At 36.1% G+C, this 12,559-nt stretch overlaps 1 protein-coding gene across 4 annotated transcripts in view; it reads right to left on the bottom strand.

Annotated features, from left to right (window-relative positions):
* Positions 1 to 312: 312 nt before the first annotated feature.
* Bsg25D (blastoderm-specific gene 25D) overlaps positions 313 to 12,559 on the bottom strand; it is a 28,037-nt gene continuing 15,790 nt past the window's right edge. For all 4 annotated transcript variants that reach the window (XM_066282850.1, XM_066283065.1, XM_066282939.1 and 1 more), the window contains exons 12-21: positions 5,755 to 5,908; positions 4,493 to 4,562; positions 3,453 to 3,685; positions 3,226 to 3,400; positions 2,848 to 2,961; positions 2,464 to 2,744; positions 1,976 to 2,191; positions 1,793 to 1,923; positions 1,511 to 1,645; positions 313 to 1,249 (exon numbers count right to left, since the gene is read on the bottom strand). In XM_066282850.1, the coding sequence (XP_066138947.1) occupies positions 1,011 to 1,249; positions 1,511 to 1,645; positions 1,793 to 1,923; positions 1,976 to 2,191; positions 2,464 to 2,744; positions 2,848 to 2,961; positions 3,226 to 3,400; positions 3,453 to 3,685; positions 4,493 to 4,562; positions 5,755 to 5,908 (1,748 nt within the window). In that variant the 3' untranslated portion in view covers positions 313 to 1,010. The remainder of the gene's footprint in view (positions 1,250 to 1,510; positions 1,646 to 1,792; positions 1,924 to 1,975; positions 2,192 to 2,463; positions 2,745 to 2,847; positions 2,962 to 3,225; positions 3,401 to 3,452; positions 3,686 to 4,492; positions 4,563 to 5,754; positions 5,909 to 12,559) is intronic.

The raw sequence follows: 12,559 nt of genomic DNA, 5'->3' as shown, positions 1-12,559 counted from the left end.
GGCCTGAGGATGCGCCCAAACTTCTTAGGGCCTTAGAGGATCGGAAAGGTAAATGAAATGTTAAGAATTAAATCTCTTCACGCCATTTTGTCAAGTGGCCTATTTTATCGAGTTGGATAGGCGAAGTTGCCGGGTGGCCTTTGGACTTTCTCATCGTTCGACTATCTAGTTCCTGTGTTAAGTTGGGAGGAATATTGTTCCGTATAACTCACTCAAAGATACATGCTTATAACACTAGAACTTGTGCACTTGAAAATTTTCGGGTAGGCTAGAAACTGGAATGGAAAAATGGAAGAGGTTAAAATTCATCACTTAAAAGAAAAACAAAATATATTTCATGCTTCCTCGATATGACACGACAGCGATGAACCAACTCACCGCGCTAACAGAACAATCTTGTACACTAAGAGTAAATTGTGAAAAACTCCATTAAAAAATGCAACTCACCAAAAAATAACATGGTACAACTATAAAAATAGTTTTATTGTGCGTTATCGCAGATTTATTCCCTTATTAAGGTCGACTTAATAACGAATACCAACGATGACACAAAAAAATAGTAGTTATCACTAGAGTAAGGTAGGTATACAATGTAACCATTAGATATAATAATGAGAAATAACATCAATATAATAATTCATATCAAATTAAAAAGATAATTTTTTTAAATTTTAATTCATTTTAAGTACTTATATGTTTCCAAACGTTGCTACGTAGAAACTAAAGTACTCAAAGCGTATAATTAAATTTTTTACACATTGGTTTAAAAAAAAGATCTCTCTAATCATCAACTTAATCAGACTTGCAAATACATAAACTATTAAAATAAAACACTACTCACAATCAAGAAACAAACAATAATTATATCGTTAAGTTTCTTAAATAGTACGTGTAAAACATTTGTACTGTAACTGCTATTGGCGATAAACTGTAGAAGGCGCAAAAATAAGACAAATTGATGGTTGCGCCAATTAGGGAAAAATGTTCCTCCTCCAATAAAAACTGGAATTTTAAACAGAACTGGAACAATTCGAGGCCTGTGCGAGCATGCGACACTGTTTCTCGAGTCGTTCGACATTGGCGAACAAATAAGCGTTTTCCACATACAGATCTTTGACGAACAAATCGTTACGTTGTAGTTTATCCAATTGCTCGTTGCAGATGCGCATCTGTTGCTCCAACCTTTCTTGGCAGAATTTTAGCTTCGCCTGGAGTTCGACACGTTCACCTCTGAATTGTTGCCAGTAATCTAGAATTAAGTTATTTGTTAAAGCATAATGCCCAAAGTCACACCGCTCAATTGTAAATTTTAAATCTATTTACCGAAACTCACAAAACTGGCAATGAATTAACATATTCTATTAGTTCAGGACATATAAACTGTGAAATATGCATTGTTCCCTAATTGAACTGTTTTAGCGGATTGCTAATGTCATTTAGTGCACAGGGAATAACGTTATGCTAAATTTCCACGGTACAACGTTTTGAAAATATTCTATATATAACTTACAGTGCAATGCTTGTTCGTTATGAACGTGCTGTTGCTTCAAACAGATCTGCAAATGCCTGACCCGCTGCTCTAAATAGTTTTTTCGGCCCATTATGTTGTTAAATGCGCTAATGGGAAGGGCCACTGTTTGCTCCCCTATAGATAAACAGACTCAAATAAATAAAAATTACATACATACATGAAATAAGTGTATTAGAAGCATAGACCCAGTGTTGTTAATCACACAACAACGATTGTTTTTGTTACGATTATCCTTCCGATATTTTTCTTAGTATTACATACCTTGCTTCGAATTTTGGTAACTCGGGCTGGTAGGTTCTTGCTGAACATTACCGCTCTCAGTCTTCCTATTATCTTTCTCAACGTTGTTCTTCTTGTAAATGTTTTTGTCGTGTTTCCTTGTCCTTTTAGGTCTGTCAAATAACAAACTCAAAAAAAGAACTGAGTGAAAGTCAATCAGAATACCGGCAAGGAGTGTAATTTTGACTAGAAGTTGATGGGGACATGTTCCCCAAAGATAAAGGCCCATTGTTCGTTTGGCTATTGAAGACCCATGTGGCAGGAGGTAAAGAACTGGTAGTGGAGGCGTCGGTTTCAGATCTGGCGGTCGATTTTTCCCAATTGAGGCTTGAAAATGCTATGGAGGGTTTTTGGTCGGGAGGCACCATCTCTTCAGAAAATCTAAAGAAGGACCTTTAGATTATAAATGAGAAAGAAAAACAAAGTAGTAGGCATTAAGTTGGGGAAAAAAACATAGCTGTATCATCTACGTGGAGATTGAACAACTCTCAAAAATTGAAACCTGGTGTGATGATTTGTCAGCTGTAAGCATAATCATGCGTTAATAGGATTCAATAATGCATCACATCGGATACGTATAGGATAAGACATCAAACAATGACCATTGCAATCACAAAAAACTTTAATTACTTTTTAGAAGGCACGATAGATACCTGCAGGTACTCTCGATCACATAACTAGTAAAATTCTTCATCTTATTCATGACTCTCTGTTCTTCGGCATCCGCACCGGCCTGCAATACAGTTTCCTGCATTTCCTGCTGCTTCAACTCCAGCTCCGCCAATCTCTCATGCAGAATACTGATTTCTTCCTCTTTTTTGAACAGCTCGCCTTCGTGGTAGGATTTGTAATCTTCGTATTCTTGCTCCAAATCTGTAAACTGCTTTTCTAAATCTGCTTCAGATATGGTAGGCAAGCGATTGTCCAGCATGTCCTGTAAAAATGTTGATGCTGAGTTAAAGTGTTCTTTCGTTGATAGTTCTTACGTTCAGCTCCGTAAAATTCCAAGACTACCTGAACTTGTGAGTCAAACTAACCTGGTTGGCGTATTGCTCCTCGTATTCCCTCATTTTGTCCAACAGTTCGTTTAATTTTTCTCCGCTGATTTTCTGTTCGGCCTCGAAATATTGGCGCTCATCGTCGACCTTCCTCTGTTAAAAAAAAAAATATATATATATATATATATACATATATATGTAATGTTTTCTATACCAAGAATGTCTATTTCTTTTAAATATAAATATGAAATTAACATTTCTGTCCACTGACGCTACCTCAACATCATACCTATCCCAATTTTACAAGGGATGTTCTTTAAGTGTGTACTTAGAAACTTAACTTTTGAGAAATTAAAGTAACTAATATTCAAAAACGGAAAAAAGAACATTTTTAAAGATATTTAATTTGGTCAATACCTGCCAATAATCCTCGCATTTTTCATACTCATTCTTCAGTAACTCAACGCAGTCTTCCAATTCAGTACATTTGGTAGTCAGTTCCTTATTTTCCTCCTCTAGTTTCAGCACTTTTCGTTCCACTAAGGCTATGCTCAAATCAGTCTGGCAGCCTTGTTCGCTAAATTTCTTTGCGCTGTACACGAAACGATTAAAAAATCGACACTCAAAAACATTAAAAAGCTTACTTATCGAGCGTGTCATCCATGCCAATGTCCTCCTGCACAACGCTGCTACTAGAAAGGATCAAAGTGCTTTCCAACTTTTTGCAGACGCTTCTTAGTATATCACAGTTTGCACATTGAGTACTTTCCTTGATCAACATTTTGTTCATTTCGCTCTTGACGTCGGAGATGATTTTCTCCAATTCTTTCACCCTATGAGTGAGCTGCATCGTTGCGTTCGCACTAGTTTCGTTTTCCTAGAGAGGAGTTTTAATTCATAATATTCTAGTCTTGAAGCAAATTCGCCAGTGACTTTACAGCAAGTCTTTTACCTTAAGTAAATAAGCAGGCAAAAATAAGCTTCTCCATAAAAATAAAACAAACAAATGTCGGTAATAATTAATTTATTGCAGAGCCAATAAGCTACAAAATCAACACACACATGATCAGATCAAAAAGTGTTTTATGGAGAAGCTTTGGAGTGATAGCTCTAGTCACAGTAACATGGAAATTGTGGTTAAGTGATACATGCTAATGAAATAGAGTTAGTTATACAAAACTATGCTATAAAACCCTAGCTTCTCCTGAGATCTCCTACTAGTGTAATGAGACTCGGTTTACTGTCTCTAAATTAACTACGAGTAAGCTAAACATGCTTCTAGTGCAGTCGCAACACAAGGCCATTTTTAATCACAGTGAAAAAATCACACATCATTGCCTAGCAAAAAATACCTAACCTACTTAACCATTTAATACTACATTTTCGAGTAAATACGCACCATGCAAATCTACTGCTTATTAAATACAAAAATCTGACGGATTCATGACAATGCAGTCCGCGATTTAGAAGTAGATACGAAGAACAAAAAATATTATTTCCATATTTTGGAAATATACCTAAGCAAGAATAAATAAATAAATAAATAAAAATCTAAGCGTCCTTATGAATTTGCAGTTATACAGACTAATAACTAGTAATAATATTTGAGGGCTAACACTGACACATTGTTAGAGAGTTAATATTAAATTGAAGTGTACGATTGAAGGGTGTCGTGATAACTTACCTCGTATGTGGGTACAGGTATGTTATTTTGCAAAAGTACTTGTTCTAGGAACGCTACCTTTGCCTGCAACCTGAAAGAAAATAATTAGTTATTAAATTGTGTTAGATACGAAAGGTTTTTGATTCCTCAAATCGTGCCATAAATTGTGACATGTCTGAACGGCGTTTGAAGATGTTTAAAATTTGGAAACGAAACAAATTCGAACAACTTTCAAATTCCATTACGTAACGATGCATTTTTCCGTAACATGCAAGTGGATAGCAAAACCGGCCGAGTTAATTTATTCGTTTGACTACTTTCAGGTTTTATAAAATAACAGTAGGCGAAAACAACTGTCCCGCGAGTTGTCCCAGGTAAGATATGTTTCAAAAAGTATGAACACAAGTTTGACCAGCAAGTGTGGTTGGATTAGCCATTAAAAAGTTAAACCAGAAAAATCGATTTGGTACTGATATCTAGCCATTAACAAAAATCTTTGCATAATTACTAGAATGCGTGTGCATTTACAACTAGAAGAAATTGTGCAAAGAAACTCTTATACATTACATTTTCCATCAGAACAGACTGTGCCATCGGGTTGCAACTTTAACACGTGAAATCGCATTTCGAACCAGTAAAAAATGCATCGTATAAGTACTACCTGCGGAACTGTCTTAATTTGCAAACCACTACGAACCTCGAGACTCGTGCAAAAAACCCTAACTGCAAAATTCAGACCTTAAAGTGCTTTTAAAATATAACTAGGAAGTAGTCTCAACCTACCGAGGCTGGTACCACAATGAAGAAGATTGGCAAGACCGTGGACGATCTTTTGCAAAGAGCCTATATTAGATGCGGTACGCATAAAATCAAGGACAAAACCCCACCCCAACCCCTAATTTATACTCGGAATTTATGGGGTTATAAAATGATAACAATTCCTTTCGTAGAACTCGAGTTTGTCTCTCAGCAATTAAAGCCCCAAACTTGAAAAGAACTACGACGTAAAGCCTGTTTTGTGCGTTACGGGACGATTTCCCAATTATACCTTGCAAAAGCAATAAAGAAATATTTTAAAGCGACTATTGGTAATCTCACGACAGTTTTCAGCAGGTATAGACTTGAGTTAACACTAAAATTTTAAAAATAATAAACAATAATAAAAACAATATTGGAAACAAAATCTGCCCCTTGTATGTTGTGGATACGCACTCATGCATCGTTCATGGATCTTCAATAATTACGAAGGCCGTTCCAAAAGATCTTCACAAATCAAAACTAACCTGTTGATTTCTTCATTATCACAGGTCGAGGTCGACAGAGATTCGGGTTCGGTGTCGAATCCGCTTTCGCTTGAAGTGAACGGTACTTCCAAGTTATCCGGAGTTCGGGACTTATAGTACTTCCGCACTTTGCCCAGACGTGGACTACCGTCTGCTGTAAAAATACAAACTCACTTGTAAACAATTGTAGTCGAACGAAAACGTTACATTAGAGAGCGAGAAGCCCGGTAATAGAGGTGCTCATTTTTGCGGTTGTAAACCGTGTTTGGGTCGAATAGAAAGTTCACAATACCGATATATGACATCAGCGGTAAAAATAAAATGTATTATACACCACTAGAGGCACGCAGCAGGACATTACTGCAAAGATTATCATTCCTTCGATGAAAATTCAATGGATTTCTTAGATGCGATAAGATAGGATATTTAATGCCAATTAAAACTTATGTGCACATCGGGACAAAAGCCGTTGAAGATTAGAAAATCACTGTAATTAAGTTTGTATTTTTTTAAGTATTAATAGAATCAATTATAATGACGGATAAAAGCGATGATATGCGGGCATATTATATTACTATTATTAACTAACCGTTCTTTACACAGAAAACAGATGGAAGATTCGATGAATTGTCGGATTTCGATTGAAAAAAGAAAGGAATTGTTTAATCAATCGAGTAATAATTAGTAAGAAAATATATTATGTTTTTGATATAATTGATTAGACGTTGTTAATTAAGTATTTGTTATACAGTGGATCAAAGTGTCATATTCGCATTAAATTTTTTTTTCAAAATCCTGCCCCTTCACAATTGACTACCTAAAGGACTTTAAAAGAGAGAAAAAACAGAAAAAATGATATGACGAACGTTTATTTAAAAAAATAAAGTTACGCTTATTGTTAAGTAGTATTTAGACTCAAAAATTGGCCTCCAAAACTTGTGATAGTGATGCAGCATTGCACCAAAAAGAATTAAAGATCAAGAAAAATGACACAATCAAATAAAGTCCAGTTAATATATAATACATATTTTTTATTTTAAAAATTCTCTAATCAGACGAAACATTTGAGTTATTTTGAGCATTTGACATTTTCCATGTTTTTTACTAACTTTACAAAGCTCTCCATGACCAATAAAGTACCAAGATGTCAAGGACCTCGAAAATTTGAAAACTTTCTAAAGGCGCTTCCATTAAAAAAAAAAAATGGAAGAAAATCGTGATATTTCGTAAATTTTACCCAGGTTTTAAATAGGCTCCAACAGGCCAAAAACCAAAGAAAATGTGCAAATAACAAAATACCTTTGCACATAATGAGGCGTACTAAGAGAAATCTTTATTTACTTAAAATAACCAGTAAAAAGTACTTGGAAAGCTCATTCGCACCGATATTTTGACCGACCAATCGATAGTTATCTTACAATAGGTTAACAATGCTACATGGAACAACTTCAAGAATTTAATAGCTCTAGTCCGAGCGTCGCAATTTACACCTTGAACCCCAACATAGTTTCAATTCAGTATAGTGGGTGACGTAGAAGAACAGAGAACATCCCGTAAAAGTGGTTTTATTTAAATAATTTTTGGTACGCATGTTTGTTACACTAAAACAAATACTTTATTGAAAAATTCGACAAATTTAATTGTTAAAAAGCAAAAAAAAATAATTTGCCGATCATTCGCGGTTATACTTTCCTGTGCACATCTAGGCACGAATCTAATAAGGTGATTGATGTCCTTTTAAGGGATCTCATTCCGGACTAACTGGACAGCGTGACATAGTGCCGCTAGGATTTATGGGGAATGGGACAAATTATGCAACATTTTACCTACAATATCCCGTACATGTTCAATCGGTGAGAGATCTGGAGATCGAGGTGGTCAAGGTAGCAAATTGATTGCGTTTTGTAGAAAGAAGTTCATAGCCATGGTCGCGCATTGCCTTGCTGGAAAACTGGATTAACAAGAGCTTGTAGGTAAGGCACCAGATAAGGTTCCAGAAATTCTTGGATGTATTGTTGGGTTCTTATACTTTCTTTAATTAAAAGTAAAGGTGACTTGCTACATTATGCAATAGCACTCCAAACCATTACCCCGATAGTCTGATATATATGCCTCTGTATTGTCAACTTAGGTTCCCGTCTTTCACCCCGTCTTCTTACTCTTGCCCGACCATCGTGCATACCCAAACAGAATCTGGAGTCGTCATTAAACACGTTAATATCCCACTCCAGATTCCAATGTATGTGTTCTCTTCACCACAGCAATCGATTTTAACGATGATTTAAAGTGAGGAATAACACAAGATGGGGACGGTCGGAAATCAAGTCCAAACTTCTTATCCGGCGATAAATGGTTCGGATCCCAATGGGCCTTCCATACTCAGCAAACCACTGATACGCCAGCATCCTCGACGAGACGAACCCGTTTCTTAGGGGAATAATTTAAAGGTGGCCATTATGGCGTTTTGTAGTTCTTCGAGATCGTCCAGTACCTATCCTTCTGCCTATTTGCCCTTCTTGAAATCATGCCATTATAGTGTCTACGCTAAGGCTCAATCTAGTGGTGATTTCTCTAAATGACCGTTCAATTTCTCGTAGATCCATTATTGAACCTCTCCCAAATTCGCTCAATTGATGAAAATTTCGCTGCATTCTGCGTCTGTGCAAATATTTGTTTAATCTAAAAGCACTTTCTAAGCACACTATACGTCAATAAATGATATTTTGCAGTCATGTTCTTGATATTTTATTGCAATTTTTATATTTAAAAAAAATCCCGATAACTCGCAAAAACATTGATAAATATGTTTGAAAATTTAATAGTTTTTCGTGTTCCCATATACAAACGTGCATATCAAAAATTATTTATATAAAACCATCTTTACGGAGTGTTCTCATTTCTATGTCACGCAGTACATATTCACAGTTTTACGCTCGTCACTTACTGGACAATGCTGACCCAAAATTTTTTTGAACATTTTTATAATTGAGTTTTGACTATCAACCTTTACATTCTTGATACGACACCATAAATATCCGTGTCCGAGCAGTGTCCCCTACAAAGTTACGTTATGCCTGACAAATTAATCAACATTAATTTTTTAAATTCACATACATTAACGTGATTGGTGGTGGTTTTCACACGCGAAACAAACTTAACACCTAACTAATATGGAAGTGAATGTAAATTGCCAATACAACTGCACCTGAAGCGTCTTTTCCTCATTGGAGATCACTTCGTGCACACACTCGAGAATCGCACTTGTATGGTAATAGCAATTTTCGCACCCGTATGATTTATGCACAAATCCCAAATTGAAACTGCTAATGACCAACCACTTCACACATCGACGCCCCCAGATAATACGTTTCAATCAAAAATTTACTGAAAAGCGAGTTTACAATAATTATTCGCGATGTTATCGGCAAAAACAGTTACACCGCAGGGCAACACTATGTCTGTAAATAAGTCAATTTGATTAATGGCTCGGATTTTTGAAAAAGAGCAAAAGAGACAGTGCGATAATGATATGTTGGACACAACCGACGTTCTCCATTTCGAACGGGATCGTACATAATTTGTAATTATCATTGTCTGATGGGAGTTGACCGTGCGGTGTGCATGACTGAATTTTTGCAGGAAATTGCTGTAAGTTATGGGGAATAAATAATAGAAATCTGATATGAGCTTTTACAAAGACTTGCAAAACTTGTCACACTTCGAACGTTAATCGAGAAACAAGCGGAATAACGCGTAGCATGGTGTGTGCACGCATTATAGGACTTACAATGCAGTTTGGTTCATTAATGTTAGGCGAAAATAGTAGGTAAAAACGTCAAAGTCGTTCACTTTGTAAATGGACAAAAACGTTAAAAAATGCCTTCAATACGCAATTTTCGCTATTTCCTTAGCCAGGTTAGATGCCAATTAGATCAACAAAAAAGGCAGAATTTCCTTAAAGGAAAAGTAAAATTGAAAAAAAGATGAGTCGCATCAATTAATTTCCATAAAAAATGCAAAACCTACATAGATTTCTTCACTTAAAATCGATACATTATAGCGCCGTCAGCAGGCTATGACGCATGGGTTAGAAACACACAACGAAGAAATGCTATTGGTTTTTCTGAAACCAATTAAATTAATCAAAAACCATGCGAATCGTTTTAGGTTGCTAACTCTAAGCTCCTTCTTTAACACAAAAATTTCTGTTTAAAACTTTGAATCAGCCAACAATGCCCTACATGATAAAATTTGTTCCTAAATGTGTCACTTTTCGCTCGATAACATAATGTATAACACGTGTTTATACTTGCGGCACTGCTACGAATGCCCTTTCAATACTAAGAGTGCCTATTTCGATAATGCATACTGTGGGCAAATCACAACAATATTTACCTCGTTCCACGGTTCAAACTATTAACTAATTTGGACCATACATAATTTAGTTTTAAATTTTTAAATAATTTGAACAGATACTACTTTTTCTTTTCCATTTTTCAGCTCACTTTAATAACTATTTATACCTTTATAATAGACATCTATCAATTCGATGTATCTATACCTTTCAACTACTATTAATCAGTGGAGCTGGCACAAATGGGTTATCCATAATAAACTGAAAAATGGAATTTGTACAACAATATCGACCGTATTTCCATATCCCAATAGGGGGAGGCAGAGAGTAAAAATTCAATAGAACTCGCTTATTACTGTAGAATGTCGTTTCTGGTCTCCATTTTATTAAGTAATGCAAAAGGCAGATTTCTGTGTACAGTTTCGGAACGGATCTTTAATATTTGATCGGAATACAACATAATAATGCACTTGAAAAACGACGAAAATTTACATCATGAGGGAATCTTTAGGTGCCTTCGGATTTTTCAGTGACCTCTTGAGACATAAAATTCTAACATAACAAATCGTTGATTATCCAATTCTTTTTCAAGTAAGAATTCCAAGACACGGGACTGAAAGGAACGGACAGAGGAGGTTGACTTCAAATTGAATAAAACAACCATTTTGTCATAGCCAGTCATTTTTGACCATCAGACTAAAAGCTCCAAAATCTCACGGCGGGCACGCACGTGGATGCCTGTCTTTAGTCGAATTGTTTGCAGTGAATAAATATCACTCGAACCAAAGCCAATTTTACGATTTAACATGACCGAAAAAAAAAACAAAGACAAAGAATTTATGAAAAAAACATCCATTTAATTTAAAACTATTTATACATTGATACAAATTTCTTACCGACAACAACTGGCGTCATAACACACAAATCCACCATCATCACGTACGGAGGAAGCAACGGAGGTAAAGTGATATCACATCTCACATGTGAAGCTTTCACCACTGACAAACGCCGATTTTTTCGAACTATTGTTCCAATTTATTTGCAACTAAACAATAACGAATTCCAAAAAATCATGCAAGAGCACCGCAGCTGATGCTATAATAATGAAATTCATGCTGAGCACTTCCTTAAATCAGCACGCAACACAAGATAGTGGATCTGGGGTATATACATGTGATTTGAATAAGTGTATCAATCATTATAATCTAATAGCTCCTTGATGGAGATTGTACGGATCGAATTAATGAGTTTCAAGTGCACGGTTAAGTCCGAATACCAATTATCACTGAAGAGTGGGTACGTATGGCGCGTTAGTCCTGTTAATAATAATTGAAATCACTAATCACACTTTAACAGGAGAGTTAAATTACTACAGGATGACGATTATTGCACCTTTGTCTGCTCACATTTTCGGTGATTTATCCAAATTTTTCGACACACACGTCACATTCGGGCATTACCTTGCCAGGTGCACGACTCAACTTCTTCGAGGTTTTGACAACTAATAACCAACTCAAGTCTGCTAATTGAAAATTCAACAGAGTGGAGCGGCACCGAACGCGCGGTTAAGACGAACATACATGAACAGACCTTCGTCAACAAACAATGGATCGTGACAACTAAAGCTGGAAATACAGGTTAGCACGCTAACTTCTACATTTCTGCTGCCCTTTAGATATTCTCAATTTACCTCCATTCTCTTGTAATGCTACGTCCAAAACCTAGTCGACGCTTCGTGCGATTTCCAGACTCCAGTATGACCCGTTGAGGGCAATAATGCTGGTCAAGCACAGAAACGAAAAATATGAGAAACACAATTATACTATGGTTACACCGTCTATGGGAACCTTTAGAAAGGTCGACTGGTTTTTTTTGGATTTTGTTAAGGACTGGTTTACGTGGGGTTCGGACATTTAGATCCGCACCGGCAACACACTTGCTACGACTTGCATGCGGAGGCAGCCTTTGACGCAAATGATGGGTAATGAATTCATATCCTATTCTACCTGGAAGAAGAATAATTGAAGATGTGAAGGTTAGTTCGGATTGTAAGGCAACAACGCTGCGGAGAAACGAAATAGATCATGACAGACGTGATAAATGTGGCTTTCGGTGAGATTTAAATTATGCGGAACTAGTTTATGAGGAGAGAGAAGCTATTGTAGGAGTAGCAGGGGCGATTATCATAAACTGACGTATACATTAAAATGTTATAATGGATGGATGTGTTAAAATCGATCATGGCAAATTTCACTGGCAATTCCAGTTTTTACAAGAATTACCGAGAGTAAGATGCAAATGTGCCAGATAGAGCAAGGTTTTGACATATTCGTAACGGATCGACGAAATAAACATCTTGCCTACGTAAAGAGAATTGATAAGACATTTTTTACCCATAAAACTGAGTAAGAATGCAACATTACTAATATTACTTAATCGAATTGGTGTTGT

Source organism: Euwallacea fornicatus, chromosome 1 (assembly GCF_040115645.1).
Source record: "Euwallacea fornicatus isolate EFF26 chromosome 1, ASM4011564v1, whole genome shotgun sequence".
NCBI lineage: Eukaryota > Metazoa > Arthropoda > Insecta > Coleoptera > Curculionidae > Euwallacea > Euwallacea fornicatus.
The sequence above is the reverse complement of the archived record's forward strand: the minus strand, read 5'-3'. Positions and strand labels throughout refer to the sequence as shown.